The sequence below is a fragment of the Macrosteles quadrilineatus genome, unplaced genomic scaffold, assembly GCF_028750875.1.
Source record: "Macrosteles quadrilineatus isolate MER2022 unplaced genomic scaffold, UCM_ALF_1.0 Scaffold_4__1_contigs__length_99947679, whole genome shotgun sequence".
Classification (NCBI taxonomy): Eukaryota; Metazoa; Arthropoda; class Insecta; order Hemiptera; family Cicadellidae; genus Macrosteles; species Macrosteles quadrilineatus.
In genome coordinates, this window is record NW_026542597.1 from 30,447,603 (window position 1) to 30,467,775 (window position 20,173).

The following is a 20,173-nucleotide window of genomic DNA, read 5'->3' on the forward strand; positions in this document are numbered from 1 at the left end:
TGTAGAAGTTAATCGTAGTCATGGTTTGGCCGTTGCAGCATCGTTGTCTACTGTACAGTTTTACAATATACAACATAACCGAACCATTATATAATTACTTAACCTGTTTGGCTTTTACAATCATTGGCTTTACAATGGCCCTGGCTGAAGAAAAACCTGACCCTAGGCAATAACAAAGCTACACACGGCGTCCCACTCCATTGCATTCTTCGCTCATATTCAAATGACAATTTTCAGCATTGTGTCCTTCCTTATTTAATGTAAGAACAAAAAGCATAAAAGATCAAGTGAATTATAGGTTCTGTTGTCTCATATGTCACAGTTAGAACGTATCGTATTATCTTGACATGCCCCAACTTCTGAAATAATCACATAATACAAAAACAAATTTAGATTGATTAAAGTTTGATAAGCTCCTTTGAGCCTTGAGCCTCCATAATATCTCCATCACTTCATGTATAACACACATGAGTTTGAGTCTAAGGCCAAATGATATGAAATGATCTGTGTAGCTTTATTACTGGCTGATCAGCTGTTTCGTTAACCAGGATTATGATATTGTAGGTATAAAACACTCAAAAAGATATTTTCATGAATTTCGCCAAAAAACGAGTTTCAGTCTAGGTTCGCACATCGCAACTCTTCATGTCAGCTTTTCTTTCTTCACCGTCGCTTTGTCGGCTCGATCAAGCCACCATGCAGCCATTTATATGCTTCTTGCACAAAATTCCAAACTTTTCCCTCGATCCGTCTCCCCGCTTCCAGCCTCGGACCGCATTCAAAGAGTTAATAACAACATACTCGGTTGTGAACAAAAAGTAGCTCGGCGCGCTCAAACATGCGATTACCAGCGCGCTGTTGCCGCGTCGTGCGGCGCAATTTCGCCGTCAGCCCTTGAAATATGGGCGAGACCCTGATTACAACCTTCCAGGGGGCCCATATTTCACCCCGTGTCGATTATCAGCCCATCTGAGTTATGGGATGGAGGTTTCGGATCCGATCTTATCCAGAACATTTACCGAAACCGCTTTCTCCACTCTTTAGGAATGTAGAGGATCTGTTCGAAATCTAGGGTTCCTGAAATGTATTCAGGAAGAGTCTAGTATGGTTGAGTGTGATGTGGGCGTTCAATTGACATGTGTTTAATATGGTTATACTTTAATGAAGTGAATGCCATGTTTTGGGCACGTTATCCTATTTTGAGATGTTGTTGCAGTTGCACTATTCCACTATTGTACCAAACATACCTTTTGAGTATGAGATTGTAATGTTTCTTCACTGCCCAACTTGTAGCTTTGGATTTAGAGCTAAATTGTGATGAATTCGTATCAGAAGGGTTAGTAAGTATTTAAAACTGTCCACTCAAGCAGGGCTCATACTGCGGGGAATATGTGTGTTGATTTAGGTCCTTACTAGAATAATCATCGGGTCTGCACTGCTAAATGCTAAATCTAAATTGACGACCTCATTGAGGTTTATCCATCTATCGACCCATTGACCTCCAACAAGATACCATTACAAATGGAGTATTTAGAGAAGAGGGAAACGAAGTAGGGGTTTTGAGTAAAAAGAGCGGAGGATTAAAAATCGCAAAAAGAGGAAATGTGCTGACCAGAGAACCTGACACAGAAGAGTAGGGTACCTATTACACCAGGTACATAATAAAAAAACCTCCTTGTTGGTGGTAGACTACTATCATTGACTTTATATCTACACTTGATACAAAGTGTGTAGATATAAAGTCAATGCTACTATTGAGCTTAGGTATGCCTACATAAACACATAGTATTGTATCTTGACTAACAATAGTAATTATGCTAAGGATAAAAAAGCTTGTTTATATGTGAATTGTTATCTGATTCTCATCTCAGTTCCCAGTTGTTACAGGTTTTTTTTACCTGAAAAAGCTTTTGTTTGTGTAAGCCTTCGCTTCGTAATCGTTTAAAGTAGGTACTCAAAGCGGTGCCCTTACAACTGACAGACCTCGGGAGTAATATTGTACCAAGCAGAGATCGGAACTAATCATTTTAAGTTTTGGTTTTAGATAAGTCATTCAGTTCAGACTAAACATAGCTGTACTACTACTACATCATACATCGCACTAATAATATTTTCCTTCTATGTTGGCATAGAACTCGGTTCTATGCCAACATTAAAACTAAAAGATATGCAGAAAATGCGAGATCTTCAACTAAAGTTCCCCAAATGTCTGGCTACAAACCTTCAGGATGATGTTGGTTCTTTTTAACACTCAGTTAAGTTTTATTTTGTAGTCGTAAGCCCAATTAGTTTCACGACCAGTGACCACGCCCAGCCACGGCCTGGGGCCGAGCTCCTACACTTGATTGACAGAGCAATAATTGAGAAAGGGTCTGTTGGTCTGTTGCAACGGACGAGGCGGGGCGGCCGACTGCGGCTACAGGCACTACAGGCTACATGTTGAAGGGGCGAAGGGCAACCGCGCGTTGACGGCATGTCGGTCAAGGCTGGTTTCGGCGGGAAACTATAATTGTTGTTGTAGTTTTAGCGGGAAACTATCTAGTGATTGAGACTTTTTCGGAACGTAAATTAAGATTGGAAAAGAGAAATTTTGGCTTTGGCACATTAGAGTGATGATGGAGTTCAGACTCGAAGTTTCAACATAGTTCTCGATTCTCGAGCAACTAGCCAAACACCGTTGCAACAGTTCTCTGCTGTGCTGCGGTTGACTACAGCCACATGAAGGGCGACCGCGCGTGAAGGTATGTCAGTCAGTCAAGGTTATGGTTTGCGGTTATTGTTGATGTCTTCTTTGCTACAAAATGGGGGAATTACAACAGAGACGTTTCTTCGTCGTATCATAACCTTAAAGTAAGTAATGGGGCTTGAAACGCTGCTTCGACGTTACTGCAGTTCCCGAGTGACGCAGTAAACTCAAAACAAAATATTTTTCCGTATTTGGTCGAGGTAATATTGGACCGTACACGCTGATGGGTACTTACGTATTATACGGAGGCCACATATTTTACAGCGCGCTGCAGCGGTTATGTTAGGTTGGGTTATCATAAATATATGTTTTTTTATCAAATTAAACTATCTTAACCTAACCTAACCAACCAAACTTGCTGATGGTGAAGGTTTACTAATCGAATCGAATCTGTAGGTTAGGTGGCCTCCGTTTAATACGTAAGTACCCGCTGATGTAGCTACGCAGTTGTTGGTATAACTGTACTGTATAAAGTACCTGGTTGATGCTGCTTCCGTTCCTTGAACTGTCGGTGAAACGAACGACGAGTGTCGAGTGAAGGGAAAGAGACAGATAGGAGAGACACTCCACACAGCTGACCCAGTCTTCAGACAAGGCTGTCGGGCTGTCCCCCCCTCCCACTGCCCTCTACACACACACACACACACCAACACCAAGGCTGTAATACTGTATACAATACTGGGATACGATGTGTTCTCGGCCGTGGCAAAGCTGAACCAAGGAACACTGAAGTAGACAGTAAGACAGTCGATTGCACTCAGATCACAGACATGAACGAGAAATAATGTTCTATGACACCGTCGATCAATTCAACTACTGTATTCTTATACCTACACAGTAAAATTAGAATTTAAGAAATGATAGCTGAACGAAACATCATAACGCAGTCTGGTATGTACTAATCTTTACAAAATTACAGAGGATATTTTTTAAAAGACACTTTTGTATCCATCCAAAAAAACTCGTATCCATCTACAAAAATATTCGTTGTATCAATCCACAAAAATACTTTCTGTCCACGGTGTGATAGTAAACTTAGCTTGAAGCTGAAGAACGATTGGACCCTTTCCTCCAGCGAAGGGAGGCGCCCTGCCGTACAAGGAGACGACAACTCAACTCTACCACTATATATGTAGAAGCAATCAAGCAATGCGTCCGAGAATAGAGAAGAAGATTATAAACACTTTATAACTTAAGTTTTCATAATTATTATATCAGCCAGCATTATCACTACTGTGACCTATTAATTGTATTGATGTTTTAAACTAATAATGATCCAATGTTCCTTATCCTAAATCTAAGATTCATGCTAAAATGAACCCAAACCAGTGGGTGTTGGTTTGTTTGGGGTCCTATGAAACCAAATCACCCCAATGATGCACACCTTCTACCTTTTTTCTTATCTCTTTCTAATCTTATAGGCCAACAAATTATTTATATTTCTAAAAATGAAAAACATCCGGAGGTCCAACGTGCACTAAATAAATACTGCACATGTATATAATTCAAAATATTCCTTGTTCAATCAAATTTCAAATTGATGGAACGGTATGTCTAGCGCCATCAAAGCGTCTATGTTGTTTACAATTTTGAAGTTCCAAACATTTGGATGGCATCATAGCAAACAAAATTCTAAAATATGCTTGGAAAGGTTACTGTATCTTATTTCTGATCAAGCGATATTAAAATAGGTCCCGCGCCTCACCTTAACCCAATGTTTTCTTTTTAGCGAATTTCCCTATAGGGAAGTAAGCTATTACCGTAGGTGGCATGGTAAGACCTAGACCCGGGACCGATTTACTTTTTCATTTTGATGTCCCCAGAGGCCAAAAACACTATTCGTTAAAAATGTTATATATATATATATATATATATATATATATATATATATAAATATATATATATAAAGATTAAACATTAATAAACTTAGTACCCAAGTAAAATTATTTATTAAAATATTTACTGACTATAGTTTCGGCTCTAAGGCCATTTTCAAAGTCTTAGGCTTAGAGCCGAAACTATAGTCAGTAAATATTTTAATAAATAATTTTACTTGGGTAGGTACTAAGTTTATTAATGTTTAATCTTTATTTATATATAGTAGCCCTATTTTTCTATTTTTCATATATATATATATATATAAAGTTGTCCGTGAACGCGACGACAGCTTGAGTAATTTTTGTCCGATTTTGATGAAATTTGGTTTAAAGGTGTAAAGCAAGATAAACTTGAATGAGTTCGCGAGCCAGCATGATCGCACTATGGGAACGGGGGTTTATGGGGGGTTTTATGGGGTAAAAATAGGTTTTTCCCATTTTTGACCTTAAAAACACAAAATTTCACAATTACTTTCCAAACCATTATGTAGAGCTTAAAGAAACAAATAATTTAGTATAATGAAGCGTTATTATGCGCCTAAGGGTTACGGAGAAAATTCAAAAAAATTTTAATTTTAAAATTCCATGTTATTCTTATGGAGAATAAGTCAACTGTTAGTTTGCTTATTTATGAACATATTTTGATTAAATTTAGAAAATACATTAATTTCTTACTAAACTACAGTACCTATTAACATTTTACATTAAAAACACTTTTTACCCTCCCTGTTGCAGCAAACCTAAGTACAGTACTCGTTAAACTAATACTATATTTAAATAGGGAATAAATGTGATATATATAAGGAGACATTTTAGTGTAAATCCAATGAGGCAAATGGAAATTCGCTAAGTCTGCAGGTTTGCTGCGGCGGGGGTATTTTATATACGAACAACACGTTAGAACCTTATGAGAATCGTTTTTTTTACGGAAACAGATCGAGCGTAACAATATTTACATAATTACAACATTATTATCTAGTTTTGAATATTTTTGACATGTTATTGTATTACGACTTACACTTAATTAACATGTACTGTAGTTGGATTACGCCAACGTCATAGCAAAGAAATCTCCATGCCTGCGAAGGTTATGTTTTATCCCTATATTATAGTGTCCATCAGACCCAGACGGATGTCCCTCACTTAAGTGTGTAAACATTAATTAATCCATATACTGTATTGTATAAAGCCCAAAGTAGCCATAAACTTTTGAGAAAACTACAAGTCACACCCCCATAACCATATACTTAAAATGTTCGTCATGGCGAGAACCCTTGCGCAAAACGATGCAATGACCATTATTTCATAAATTGCCCTATTAGGTCGTAATTGCTTTCCAAAGGGAACTTTCCACATACCTAATTTTTAAACTCCCTCAGCTGTACTTATTTTATCATCTTATTAAAATCAGGTGTGATTATTTTTTCTGTTTTGTTTAGTTCAGCAGTTCAGCTTAACTTAACCAATCAATATAGTTTTATTAATACTTAATGAAGTCAAACGGGGTGAAGCTCGTGGGTAACAGCTAGTTATCACTAGGGTTGCTTTCAGAGTGGTGAAAGCCAGTTGAGCGGAACAAACGTGATTTGATATTTGTATAAGTAACTAAATGTAAAAAAGTCAATAGATATACTAATGCTTGTTTTATTGATAAAAATTATAATAATTCAAATTTGTTTTAACTACATCTTGTTATTTAGATACGTCTTCCAGAAGTGCATTATGGTAGTTTTGACCAGAAAAATATTACAGTAGTTGGAATCTGATATTAACATCCAAAAAGGGCATTCAAGTATAAAAAAGACAAAGGAAATTTAACATTCAAATTCAACTGTAGCCTACAACAAAAACATTGGACTTCATTTTTCACCCTTACAATCGGTTAAAGTATTTAAGTATAAAAAAACAGTAACTGTTTAAAAAACGAGTATTAAAGTATAACATCAGGAGGGGAAAATTGACATTTAAATTCAACTGTGCAACATAAACATTGGTCTTCATTTCAACCATTGCAATCGGTTAAACTCAGCTTTCTTTGCTGGAAAAGTATTCTTGATGGAGGATATGATTGTAATTTAACTGGAATGTAGGTCTTCTACCATTATTGGGACGATTTAGAGACGGCATTTTAATACTGGCCTTAATAAAATCATTGGACAGCCCTAGACAATTATCCATACCGTGATTAAAAGTGTACTTCTATAAGCCCAGGTAATTAATTATTTACTTATTATTACGGCTGTAACTGGACTGGATAAATTATATGTTAGTTTTGCTATGGTCAAAGGTCCAAATCCAAATGTTCTTTTCTTTTGGTCTGTATGTAGTAATTTGCTAGTATCATTGACTTTATATAAAGTCAATGCTAGAATACTGTAGATGGTTTGTTAAGACCATAATATGCAAGCATTTTTGAAATCGTTTCCCCGTTTAACCAACTATTCCAAAAAATAAAAAAATAATATGGTGCAACACAAATAAATATACCGATCACCTACCAATAACCTACACTTTACCTCCCTAATCTAACCTTACTTCAAAACACTTAATGTAGTCACGAATACTCATAAACCCCGACCTACCTTCCCCACATGCCTAAATTAGATCAGTGTTCAATCTGCGTTTTATTAATAAGTGTAATAACTTACTGTATCGTCGATGTAATTCAACATAATATAACCTGTGAGGTATTATCGGATTAAATATCGATTTCGATGCGGTTCAATATATCGCTTATTAAATCCTTATTCTAACATTGACTGTTTCTAATCAGCTGGCAACACAAATAGGTGCCCAAGAGTAAGTAGTCACTGCGATATGCTCCGCGCATTGAAAAAGTAGTTCCGTCTATTTTCGCAATTTGTAGTGAATTCCGAGCCTTAAAAAATGTTTTAACGGTATTTTCTTGTTTATTAAGATCATAGAAATAATTTAAAACCGTTTAAAAGAAAAGTCTAGAAATTTCAGAAATACCTTATGATTCTCTTGTTTACATTTTTCTTGTAAACAAAAAACTGTCATATGACTACTTTAGTCCCATAAGCCTAATGTTAAAAATTGGAAATTTTAAGTTCGTTTTAAATTGCATTAGCATTATCTAATTGAAATTTGTTTGTTTAAAAACCATCTCACTATTAGTCTAAGTAATTTTGTTAAGTTTGGCTGAAATGCGTTCAGCCGTTATTGAGTGATGTTTCTCTATTTGTTGCATTGAAGTTGATCCCAAAGAGCTTCGCTCGCTTCGCTCGCTCCGCTCAATTAAAAGCTACCTATTCTGATGAAATATTCTGAATGGATAGAGAAAATAAGGGAAACACCTGCGTGGGAGATCAAATAACACATCCCCCGCACAATATCGGATATCCTACAGCCCCTACCCGGGCCCATTCAAAATCCCTCGCCGAGGGTAACTCAACCCAGCCCTATTTTGGGCTTGAGTAAGATATTGATCATCGAACCATGTTCATGAGCGCTGACTTAGTCCAGAATTAGAGTATTTCTAGAATGGGCCAGACCAGACCCCAGGACAGAGGTCAAAGGCCAGACGGTTGTCGGCTTTGGGGGCTTATAGAAACCACCCAAGAGGAAATTTTAAAATTTAACTGCTGGCTTGGACGCTATTTTGGAAAACCACACGGCTTAAAGAACATCATATATGTTTTGTGTCAAATATTTACCACTGATGACGATGGATCACATTTATGTAATTTCTAGGATCTATACCCTTGGCTTCCTTCGCCTTCTTCTCCTTGGAAATGGATAAATGCGATGATTGTATGTCAGATAGCTGCGCTGGATAGTCGCAAGAAATTCTTATTAAGGCTGCGCTCCATCCACACTATGATATCTACCAAGTGGGACATTAGTTACAAAATGTAAATATACAACACTTCATCCAAATATTACGTTTCAAAAATTGAATTAGATTAAACTATCAAAAAGCGTGCATTTAATGACTGTTGTTCTTGTTTAAATAACTCCTGTAATACTGGTACTGAAAATGTTCGATTTCGAGCAATACTACACTAATAATACAATACTTGACTTAACAACAATACTACTAGTAATACTGTACTGAACAATCCACGGTTCAGTTTGAAAACTACGAATCCTGCATAATTATTATGGTTTGTTAATAAAGAAGATTTTTCCCCTCATAAAGCAAGCTCCGGTATGGTCTAGTGGCTAGGATACCTGGCTCTCACCCAGGAGGCTCGGGTTCGATTCCCGGTACCGGAAATTAACTTTTTGCTTCCCGGACAATGTACTCTGACAAAATAATTACAAAATCCGTTTTACGTATTTCAAAACTGGACATAAACTTTGTGAATATAATTTAGTAACTTATTTGTTTATGAACCACAGTACCTACCTATTTGATATTTTCCGAGGCATGTATAAACAAAACTTTTATTTAATTACGTAAACATTTAATCGAAGTTTTACTTAAATTTGGTTCCACATTTTTATCACTGCACTTTTTTTAGATTATAGGATAGGATATTCTTCTTAAACTTATTTAAATACAGAGAGTGTTCAGCTTAAACAGTAACTTACCACTTATTTTTCCAGTTGTAGGTCCTTTGAAGGCCCTAAATTTTCTTTAAAGAAGATAACACTTATACTATTTCTTGGACGAGATTTTTTAATTAATTTTGTTCTTTACACATGTAAACAAATTTTTATGTCTCTTGTTTACAAGCTGATTGTGGTTATACATTCAACTGAAGTATCAGCTGTTAGATTACAATTCATAACCAGTTATAATTTATAAAGAAAGTTTGTCAGCAATACCATGCAATACCGAATATTTGCAAGTGACCTCTACTGCACTATTACTATTTCTAATATTCGTGCTCTACTGTAGAATTATTTGAAAGGCAAGGTGGGGCGAACCCCTGAAGGATTTACCTTTTACGTGATTCGCGTGATTCATAAGCTTTAAAATACCACCTCAATAATGAAAATCGGTTAAATAGGACAGCTGAAAAAGGATGTATAACAACGAAAACCCTTTATTGTAGAGAGATGAGTTACCATGAAGTTAGTAATTTTATTTCTAAAAAAAAATATTACCAGTGTCAATGTATAGTTTTACCTTTTGTAAGGTTTGTTGTGATACTTCCATTCCAAGAAAATAAATACAGTAGCATTCATATTCTTATTTTCCGTTGCACCTATTCGAAAGCTAAGGAGGGAAAAGCTCAAAACTGATAATTTGCCTCGGGGTTTACATCGTCCTCGGTAGTATAGTGGTCAGTATCCCCGCCTGTCACGCGGGAGACCCGGGTTCGATTCCCGGCCGGGGAGGTAACTTTTTGTTAACTGCTAATTTAGTTTTAGTAGTCTTTTGCTGCATTAACTGTCACATTGTTACTGTTAATTTAACTGTTACATAGGTACATGTTAGAACGAGAATATTTAAATTTTAGTTTATTCTCATTCCTAATATATTTAATTTCTCAGGTATTTATGGTCTAAATCAGTTTGTTTGATTAGGTTAGGTACACAGCTTATAGTGTATTCCCAATACAAATTTTGTTCGGTTAGATAATATGATAAAACTGAAATAACTAGAAACTAGACTACCGAGTCACTGACACCGGTATCCTTAACATTACCCAATTCAACCTGGATTTGGACCTTGGATTTGGTTGATTTGGATTTGATACAGTGGGTTTAGAGTCCATGTAACAAAACTTAAAAATATTAATGTAATCAGTAATCACATCAGCTCTACTGGTACAAACCCAGTAAAGTTTATACGGTAAATAATACCATGGACTAAGGAACCAATTATTATGTTCTGTGTGATAACATAATTTCATGATGTTAACGTGATCGTGACGGTTCTGTTGTTGATGAGTTCACTGGGCTTCCCTCTTCAGCATTGGGACAAATAGTTTCACAGAAACGGATGTATAAAGTGCATTTAAACTTAATAGTGACGTTGTGTTGTAGGGACAGGAAATGACTTGTCCCTCCCTTCCCGTGACGACCACTTCCATTTCCGGTGCGTCTCCGTGACGGTCGATGGTGCGGACCATCAGTCATCAGTCCCGTATCGGGTTGTTGATTTTGCCAAGGTTCACTTTACTTAACTGCTTTGCTTGCTTGACAGATTTGCAGGTAAGATTCGCATTGGCGAGGTAAGCACTCTTGCTTGCGATGCCCAAAGTCCACGATGTCGTTGACTCTGTTTGATAAATGCAAGTAGACGTCAAGACGTCTCATACTATTGTAAAATTGTATAAATTGTATTGTAAAATTGTATTGTATAAAATATTGTGTGTCATGTTGGTTTACCTGTGAACCAACATTTAACATTTTTAAACATTTAGGGGCATATTTTTAAATTCTCTGAAGATCTAATGATGACGAATAGAAAAGAAAAAGTCATAAAAGGGAGTAGCACATGACAATAATATAAATGTTAGTTTAAATTTACCTTTCCATCGTTAATATCACAGTATCGCACGTTCAACATGACAACCTGACCCCCAACCTGTTATGTGGTTCAATGTTCAATGTAACACAATGAGCGGCTATTGTCTCCACTTTCCAGATGCAGTAACACAACAGACAACCATCGAGGTAGACTTCCAGACAGCACAGTGAGCGGCTCCTTCCTCACGATATACAGACGACACGGCGAGCGGCTCTTGTATCCTGATACAGCAACACACCAGACAACACAGTGAGTGGCTCTTGTCTCCTGATATAACACAACAGACAACACAGTGAGCGGCTCCTTCTTCACGATATACAGACGACATGACGAGCGGCTCTTGTCTCCTGATACAGTAACACAAGAGACAACACAGTGAGCGGCTATTGTCTCCACTTTCCAGATACAGTAACACAACAGACAACACAGTGAGCGGCTCTTGTCTCCTGATACAGCAACACAATAGACGCCGCCGAGAGATTCACGGCCCTACCTTGATAGCTGACTAGAATCCATAATGGGACTTCTTGTCTCGACATTTTATCCATCTCTACTTTGAAAAGAGCTCCGCGTATTTTGCTATTGGTCCGTCCAATATTGGTCTTTATTATACTATTAGACTATTTTGTTTGTTTCTGCATAAAATGTAATGTCATATTAGTAATAATCCAGCACTCGACCTGTGTGTGAGAATGAAGAATTCGGGGTTATAAAATTAATACCTGTAATATGGTAAAACTAGTGAAAACTCAACTCCATAAATAATTAAATCATTCATAATATAAACACAAATCACTAGTTGTAATAGAACATTTTGTTGAATGGCAATACATTTCAGGGAAAATCTTGCAAAATGCGCTATTTTGGTTATTCCAGATCACAAAGCGATGGATCTTTTTTTTGGTTGAACTGGTTTGAATTTGGTGGAATGGAATGAATAGTTACACCAAAACACTGCCTCCACATGCCGTACAGCGAAAATGTCTTGACATTTTCTTCAGATAATCCATAAGGAAAGGATGACAAATCTATAGGGAAATACGTCTAATGAAAATAGTAATGACTCAGGATTCGTGTTGATGGCTTAACACTGGACTATCCATCCTTGATCAATGGGCTTTTAATATACGTTATCGGTTATCTTACTCTATATAGACGTTTTCCACATTTATATTTTAATCACGTTGAGGATCGAATACGCAGCATTGTGCCCCTGTCTGAATATAATGATAAAATGATGCGATTTACATAACAGCTGCTGTGCAATATAGAAAGGCGTGTAGAGTGTAGACGGCTGATGCAATAATGGCTGAAGCTGACACTGATAAACATTTCGACACGAGCGTGATGCAGGCGTCAACAGTCGCAAGTCATACAAAAACAGCTGATAGAGTACACGTGCGATGGTGTCATTCAAATGTTATGTTTCCGTCTCACTGCAATAAAATGGATGTTTTCAATACGTGTGTCGCGGGAAAGTATAGTTGTTTGTCCCAGGGTAAAAAGGACATAATCTGTACATTGTTTTCTGAAGGGCAATTAACACAATCGTAACCTACAACGATTTCGTAACCAGCAGCATGTTGGTTAGGTAATCCCAACAGTATCTATTTTTTTTTTTAATTATGATAGCAAACTACACATGTAAACGGAAGCCACTTTGGAAACTCAAAACAGAGACATTTTTCGTTTTGTGAATTATTTAGGTTTAATTGTGGATCGCTGATTTGAATATGAATAAAGATGCACTTGCTAAAACGATTAGGCCTAGACTTGGACTTGATGTTTCTGACAGTTTATTTGATCGTTAAAGTATTTCTGATTTCCGACTCACAGGCTAGGGGATAAGATTTTCCGCTGTCTATTTCTTTACCTGCATGTTGGGTCAGGAGTACTTATATAGAATAAGTCATTACTTAGCCTAATTGAATTATCTAATTATTTTTTTTTTTTACTGTAGGTACTTAAATTAGTCAAAGTAATTGTAATTTCATATAACTGAAGAATATTAGAATGTAATTTATTCTTGTATTGTTGGGAGGGCGGCGTCCTAGAGTCCTTATTAATGGGGATTGTCAATTGTAATATTACAGTACTTCTACACTATTATAACCATTGATATAATTTTAAATACAGTACCTATAAAATATAATTTTTTTTAAATTATGAAGTATCTATCCTGACTTATATTCTTATTAAGACCAATTTCTGACATACACATACCACAATAACTACAGTAGTTAAATCAAACATAAGAGCAAAAAGTGTCCCAGTAAGCAACTCCGCTTACTAACTTGCACTTGTGCACACTCTATCGGAGAATAGTTCTACTAACTACAGTCGTTCACGCTCTAGTGGCAAAGAGGTGTACTAGTTCTGTTCTTCTCTGGTAACAATCAGCTGAACTACAATCAATTCAGTGTTGCCAACTGACGATATTTAGCACGAATTTCAAAGATTTCTGGGCGTACTTATTTTTATTTTTTCGAGGATTTCATAAGATATTAGGATAAAAGCTTCATAATTATTTAATTTGGATGTTTAAACCCTAAATTTATGTTGACTAACCAAATCAGGGAGCAGTGAAATGTGTTAATCAAGTATTACATGGTATAAATGAAAACTCCTCTATAAATTAAATAATTAATACCAGTAGTAGTTTCCACCTATAACAGTAAATAATTAGTACAAGTAAATAATTAGGGTCTTTAAGCATAATGAAACAATATAAAAATTATACTTATTTTCCGTTATTTTGAATCCCTAATATTATTGTTGAGTATGCCTGGTCAGGGTCATTACATAAAATCAGGTACCGGTAGAGGTTTTTGTAAAGAATCTGATATTAAACTACCTACGTAAACCCTACCCAACCAAACTAAACAGTAAAATAGCACCAGCACCAGGTTCACAATGAAAAATAGTAGTAAACCTATCAATTCAGTATTTCGAATGTCAAAAAAGAAGAGTGCGTAAAAAAATAAAAATAGGCTATATTTAATTTTACAAAACAAACACTTGTACATGTTTCTTTCAAAAACATTAAAGCTATCAGTACCTAGGCTATAAATATTATCTAGGATAAGTTTTTTAGAACACACTAGAACCGACATAATCCACTACCTTTGGACAAAATTCAGAAGCCAAAAGCCCATAAGCTTGATTGGAGTTGACATCAACGTGAATTCCATGACTGAGATAGTTCCAAAAATGAACAATATATGAAGATTTTTTTATTTTACTTACCAACTGAGGTCCGATTGCCTTATTAAAAAGTAAATCCTTTTCTTTGAAATTCACAGGGTAAAATACTTCTTGAGGCAAAACATGTATAGCTTTGCACTTGTGTATTGCCTTGTTAATAGTCTTGAGGCCGCATTTTTGTAGGATGACGCAAGTCAAAGCATCGGGACCATTAGCACCCCAGACTTTGCTGTCGAAATTGCGACTGATGAATTGAATAACAGACTTCATCAAACTGTGTCCATCACCAAACGGTTCAACGTTTATCACTGCTCCGTTGATGGATTTTGAACTTTCAAGTCCGATGTAGTTAGAGCCTAAGTCATTCAATGACTTGATTGTTATGGTATCCAGGTCTAGATAAGTACCACCAAATCTACAAAGCACAGCAACTCTTAGAAGATCACTGAACGTTTCTACTGGGTAGTCTGAACGTTCCACTCTATTAGTTTCGTATAGTTGTCTCAACATGGTGTGTTCAAAGACTTTTTCAGCATTCAAGCGAACAATTTTAACATTCTTGTAAACAAAAAGAGCTTTGACAAAGTTTGGGGAGTAAGATATGAAATCGTCAGAGATAGGACAAGTGTATAGAATGTATATTGGTCTGTCGGGGTTGGTGATGGCAGCAGATTCCACAGCACAAGCTTGCCGAGGGTTAAGCGTCATCATTTTGCTATTGATTTGGTTTTCTTTTAACACATTCGATTTACTACATGTACTTTCAATAAAAAACACATTCGAGACACTTAGTCTGATTTTTATGTACTCCTCAAAAACATTATTTTGCTTGTTTTCAATCTCTTCATATTTTGGTGTTCTTGGATCTTGTTCTCTAGGAAAGTGCATATTCTTCATGTTATGGTCTCGGAGACACGATAGGATCTTGATGAGGCAAAAGCACACAAGAATTACTAAAAAGAAAATTAATTTCTTATTGGATCTCTTTACAGAATTAATAGTACATTCTGACATATTTACTTTGGCAGTGAAGCAAAATAAAAGATTTGATCAGAACTTAACAAAACAGCTGTTGAAAAGAGTGTAAATAATCACATGGTTCCTTGGCAAAGAAAGTAATAGAGTAATTTGTTCAAGCCTTTTACATTATATATTGTACCTTTGATTATTCATAGAACTAGACATTCCATCCCATGCTGAAGTTGTCCACGGTTACAGAATGAAAATGGGCTTAGTTGAATTTAGTTACTGACAGGGTGTTCTGATGTTACCTGATTTCTGTTGCATACACTGTATAAACACAACTATAGACTCTTGCCATATTATCAAATCATGGGAATAAAAGAGAGAAAATTTAATTTCAACTGTAGCACAATCTGTAAGGGGCTCCACTTCAGTAAATAGGCTACAGCTGGAACATATAGGCTGCATGAGTTGTCTACTCTAGTACCCAACAGTCAATAGTTGTAGGCTACTTACGGTACTAAATACAATCTCCAAACAAACACTATCCAAAAATAGCTTACTAACACAAATATTAAATGATAAAAATTATAAAAATGTAAAATTGACTTTGTAAAACCAAAAACCTACAAGCACTCAAGCAAGATCTAGCAACATCAAGGTGATTATTAATCCCTACCATCTAACCAAAAACTTACTAAGCTAGGGAATTGTATATTTTGTTTTTGGAGTAATTTAATCTTAGACATTAGTAATTTAGACATCTTAGTAATAAGTAGACGAGGGACAATAAATTTTAATATGTTTCACCAATAAAGGCACTTGTGCCCGTGCTTCAATTAAAATCTGAAGCAATTTTTCTGTCAAATATTTCATATCAATCCAGAAAATGTCTTAAATTTATGATAAATAGTCTTATTGTCAATGAGGAATGGATAACAGATGGACAAAATAAGCAAGACATTTCAAATTTGTTTGTAACAGTAACAAATTGTGTTTAATATATACATAAATTACAAATAAGTCTATATCACATTTTGGTAAAAAGCAATCAAGAAATATATAAAAGCTATACATAATGTACATGACAATTCTAAATAACTATAGCTATAGTATAAATAATTTCTACTGGATTTCATAGTATGCTTTAATTTTTACTAGTCACTCAATTTTTTAAAGTTTATTTTAATAAATAAAACATTTCTTTATAATGAATATGAGTTCAGTACATTAAACTTGATTTATTTTTTTGAAAAGAAGTAAAACCTTGGGGACACTACAATTTTTCACCAAACCTCTTAATGGAAATAAATTGTTAAACATAGGCTATATATTTATACAATTTTTTAAATACGAATGGAAGAAAAGTACTCATTGAGGGAGCTTTAATAATGAGATAAAGCTATTAGGATATCTGTTTCTTGTATGTTTCAAAAGTTTTTTTCAATACATACATTTTCAATAAATGAATACCACCCGGTACCATAATCAAATTAATTAAAAACGCAAAACTGCAAAAGTTCTGCGTATTGTAAAATATGAATCTATGCCTGTGTTCAAGCTAAAATCCAGAAATATTGAATATTTTATTTGTAGCTATTATGTAAGACTCTAAGAATTCTATAATATACCAGTTTGTACTTTTGTTATCAACTATTTAAAATTATTCTTCATCCAATATGTCATTCAAAGATTACATGTTAAGAAAATAAAAGTAATATAAATAATGTTTGTTATCTAATTTTACACTTTATCTATTTTTCATTAAAAAATAATTAATTTTGTAACCAGTTTTTCATGTAAGTTTAGCATTTAAATAAAATGTTAAACACTGAATAAACACTCTTCTTAATTCACTATTACAATAATTAACAATTTGTAAACAAAATGTTTTTACAAACTTTTTTGTATTCTTTTAATAAAAGTTAACTAATGTAGAATCATAAAACCACCACTTCTCATAAAACTTGTCTAGCAAGCCTTCACACACGTTAGATTTTGGAATATCTAAGTTTAAAATGTGGTGTGTTAAACAAAAAGAGTTCACTTACTATGATTTCTGGATCAATAGTTGAAACCTTAGAAATGCTCTTGCATCTTTAAAAAATGTAATAGGTCTTTTTAGTTAAAAACATGTCTAAAGAAAGACTAAATAAAAATCTTTGGTGTAGATTAATATTCAAGTACAAAAGAGTATAAATTAGCTGCAGCCTTAAAACACAATTTATTTCCCATGAAAGCTAAAAGTGAGAATAGCCTTCTACATCCTAGTGCATTAGAAAATTGTAAATTATTAAATAAATATAACTGAGTACAATATACAATATAAATTAGCACCGAATATACACTCTTAGTAGTATGCCTGTACATATAATATAATCGTTGTACATTTATTCCACTCTTTTTTACACCTTAAATCACTACCTGTAAAATGGAATGAAAGTGAAAATGCAACATTTGAGTATAAAAAGTTAGGTAACAACTTTTTCAAAAATTCGCTGTAAGAAATATTTTCTTAAGTTGGTAACACTATTCGCTTTTCAAAACAATACTTGGTAAAAATACTGAGAGGTTGTACTTATTTTTTGACGTCTTCAGTATTCAGTACGGTCGACCAGCGCTGTATGGGCGATCTGGCAGCTTGGGAGGGGGGTTGGGTACAGGACGCCTGGCACAGAAATAAACTGAATAAACATTAAGTTGGCAGTAAATTAATTAACAAACAAAATAATTATTTAATAGCACTTCGCGTGTTGGTGCTTGTGTGAACAGTGAAATATAATGTACAAAAAATCTAAAGTTTTCTGAAAAATGTTATAATTATTTTATTCAAACAGGGGAACCTAATTAAGTATGCAATATTTTTTTATTTTCAGTGACAACCAGCAAGGAACTTGTTTTTTATTGTTGGAGAGTGATCAGAATAGTATAGTAAATTGTTTTACCTGAATGTTATTACTTCTAAAATAGCAAATGACACATCATTCTTCAACAGAGGCAGGTTAAAATGTCAAAATCTGTATAAGATATGCACGGAGGAGTTTTTCAAAAGTTTTGAATAAATTGTAACGCAAAGCGCAAATACAAACTACACTAAACATTTAATACTGCTCGACCAATCACAGATTTATTAGGTATATAATAATGAAAAAGGTAAAACAACCATGATTAAGGAATAAAATCTTACCTTTATCTTATCTTGAGTGAGTGTCTTAGAAATTCTTTCTAATAAAATGAAGCATAGACAAGAATACAATTTAAGCTACTGTAACAATAAAACCAAACGAAAGCAGACAAGTTATGCAATAAATGGTCACTACTTGCATCATCACTAACTTCAGGTAACCTCTGATAAGTAAATACTACCAGTTACGTAGGTGTTAGTTGCAAAAACAATGCAAATTATTTACAACTTCTACAATCAACTGAATGCAATAACACAACATGCTTCTTTTAGGAGGAAATATATTCTGTACACCGCTAAAATAAAACATAATAATATACAACTCAAATAAAATGATCTACACTACATTCAAAGTAATAAAATAAATTATAGCCTATTAACTGGGGATGACAAATTAAATATACTAGGCTAACATAAAATTAGAAGCAATTAAGCATATAGTTGATCTATTTCACATTTATTTTTAAACAATACCAAACTGACCAATCTTGAAAGTTGAAACTGTGTAGAATCCGCAGAATCTTTTCCCTTTAACACTCCTCTTCTTGATTAACTAGCAATTTGTCAAAAATACCCATTTTTATCAATAGCTGTTGTTTCTTCAGAATTATTCATTAACGTTGGTAATCCCTAAATCTAAGTTTCAAGAATGGTATTAAGGAATTATTATTCCTTTTCAACCTTCTCTCCAAAAAATTCCTATACAAGCACAAAATTTCAGTATTATTTTATAAGTACCTGGTCTCCCAATTTTCTTAGTTAAGTTTGCTGAACTCTATTCCTTAAAAAAAAAAAAACAACTCCCAAAAAATTAAACATTTGACTTTCTTTTGAATTATAACCTGTCTTAATCATTGTCAATGATTGATTGTTGCTTAATCTTTTGAGTTGAATGATACAAACCAATCGTGACTGACTACTGTTTTGATCAGTGAAAATTTAGATGAGGCGGTATAATTCAAATTCATACAGAATTGACTTTGTTAGACATATTAAACAAACATTTGTCTGTGATGTAAATATAAATGTAAGAAATGAGAGTTATTCTTGTGCACTGGAATTTAAAATGTGTCCTCTGAGATAAATCATATCACAAGCAATATGTTAGTAGTTTTTCCAAGTTATCTTTGGATTAGGCAGATTTTCAAACTTACTTAACGTTTACTTTCATGTTTCCTTCTGAAATTAAAAAAACGTTCCTTCTATCGTTACAATTTGCAATAAAACACAATTTGAATCAGAGTTAGTTAACACTTAATTTCTGTACATTTCAAGCTAAGAATATCTTTTTAAGTATTAAAAGTCTAGAAACAGATCACGATTTAACTTCTGCAAGATCTGACATAGTTTTCCATCTAACCTTTGTGAACAAATAGAGAAGGAATGAAATAAAAGACTTATTTATATTTACATTTATTTGCAATACGTTATAACCTACCTAATATACACTAGCGACACATAGTGCAAATAACAGTCAACTTTGCACAAAACAATCGGGTTAATTGACTTGTATACAACGTAACTGTCGACTTACGGAATGCTTGGCGCAGGTAACATTAGTATCAAATCAGTTTAACACACTAACCTAATGGAACGATGAGCGAGATGATGTCGACTCGACGATGAAGGTAAATGTTTTATGTCAAGGTACAATACAAAAAAATCTGATTTGAGATGATAAAATACAATATCTCTATTAGCAATTTTAATATTTAGCGTAATTAAATCTCTAGCAGGTATTTGCTACACTT

At 34.5% G+C, this 20,173-nt stretch overlaps 2 protein-coding genes and 2 non-coding genes across 4 annotated transcripts in view; 2 read left to right on the plus strand and 2 right to left on the minus strand.

Moving 5' to 3' along the window:
* The first annotated feature begins 8,790 nt into the window (after positions 1 to 8,790).
* On the plus strand, positions 8,791 to 8,862 carry Trnae-cuc (transfer RNA glutamic acid (anticodon CUC)). The gene has a single exon. It is a non-coding gene; the product is annotated as a tRNA-Glu (tRNA).
* Positions 8,863 to 9,861: 999 nt separating this feature from the next.
* Positions 9,862 to 9,933, plus strand: Trnad-guc (transfer RNA aspartic acid (anticodon GUC)). Its single transcript has one exon. It is a non-coding gene; the product is annotated as a tRNA-Asp (tRNA).
* Positions 9,934 to 14,067: 4,134 nt separating this feature from the next.
* LOC128993375 (lactosylceramide 4-alpha-galactosyltransferase-like) lies at positions 14,068 to 15,281 on the minus strand. The gene has a single exon (XM_054417240.1). It carries the CDS (start codon positions 15,170 to 15,172, stop codon positions 14,162 to 14,164), a length of 1,011 nt encoding a protein of 336 aa, XP_054273215.1. The 5' UTR covers positions 15,173 to 15,281; the 3' UTR covers positions 14,068 to 14,161.
* A 980-nt stretch (positions 15,282 to 16,261) lies between these two features.
* The window catches only part of LOC128992183 (dynamin), a 46,426-nt gene continuing 42,514 nt past the window's right edge, over positions 16,262 to 20,173 (minus strand). The window contains exon 18 of the mRNA XM_054415642.1: positions 16,262 to 17,906. Within this exon, the coding sequence (XP_054271617.1) occupies positions 17,840 to 17,906 (67 nt within the window). The 3' untranslated portion in view covers positions 16,262 to 17,839. The remainder of the gene's footprint in view (positions 17,907 to 20,173) is intronic.

Excerpts from the sequence above, each read along its gene's own strand:
- LOC128993375 (XM_054417240.1), bottom strand. The coding sequence starts at position 15,172 with ATGAAGAATATGCACTTTCCTAGAGAACAAGATCCAAGAACACCAAAA.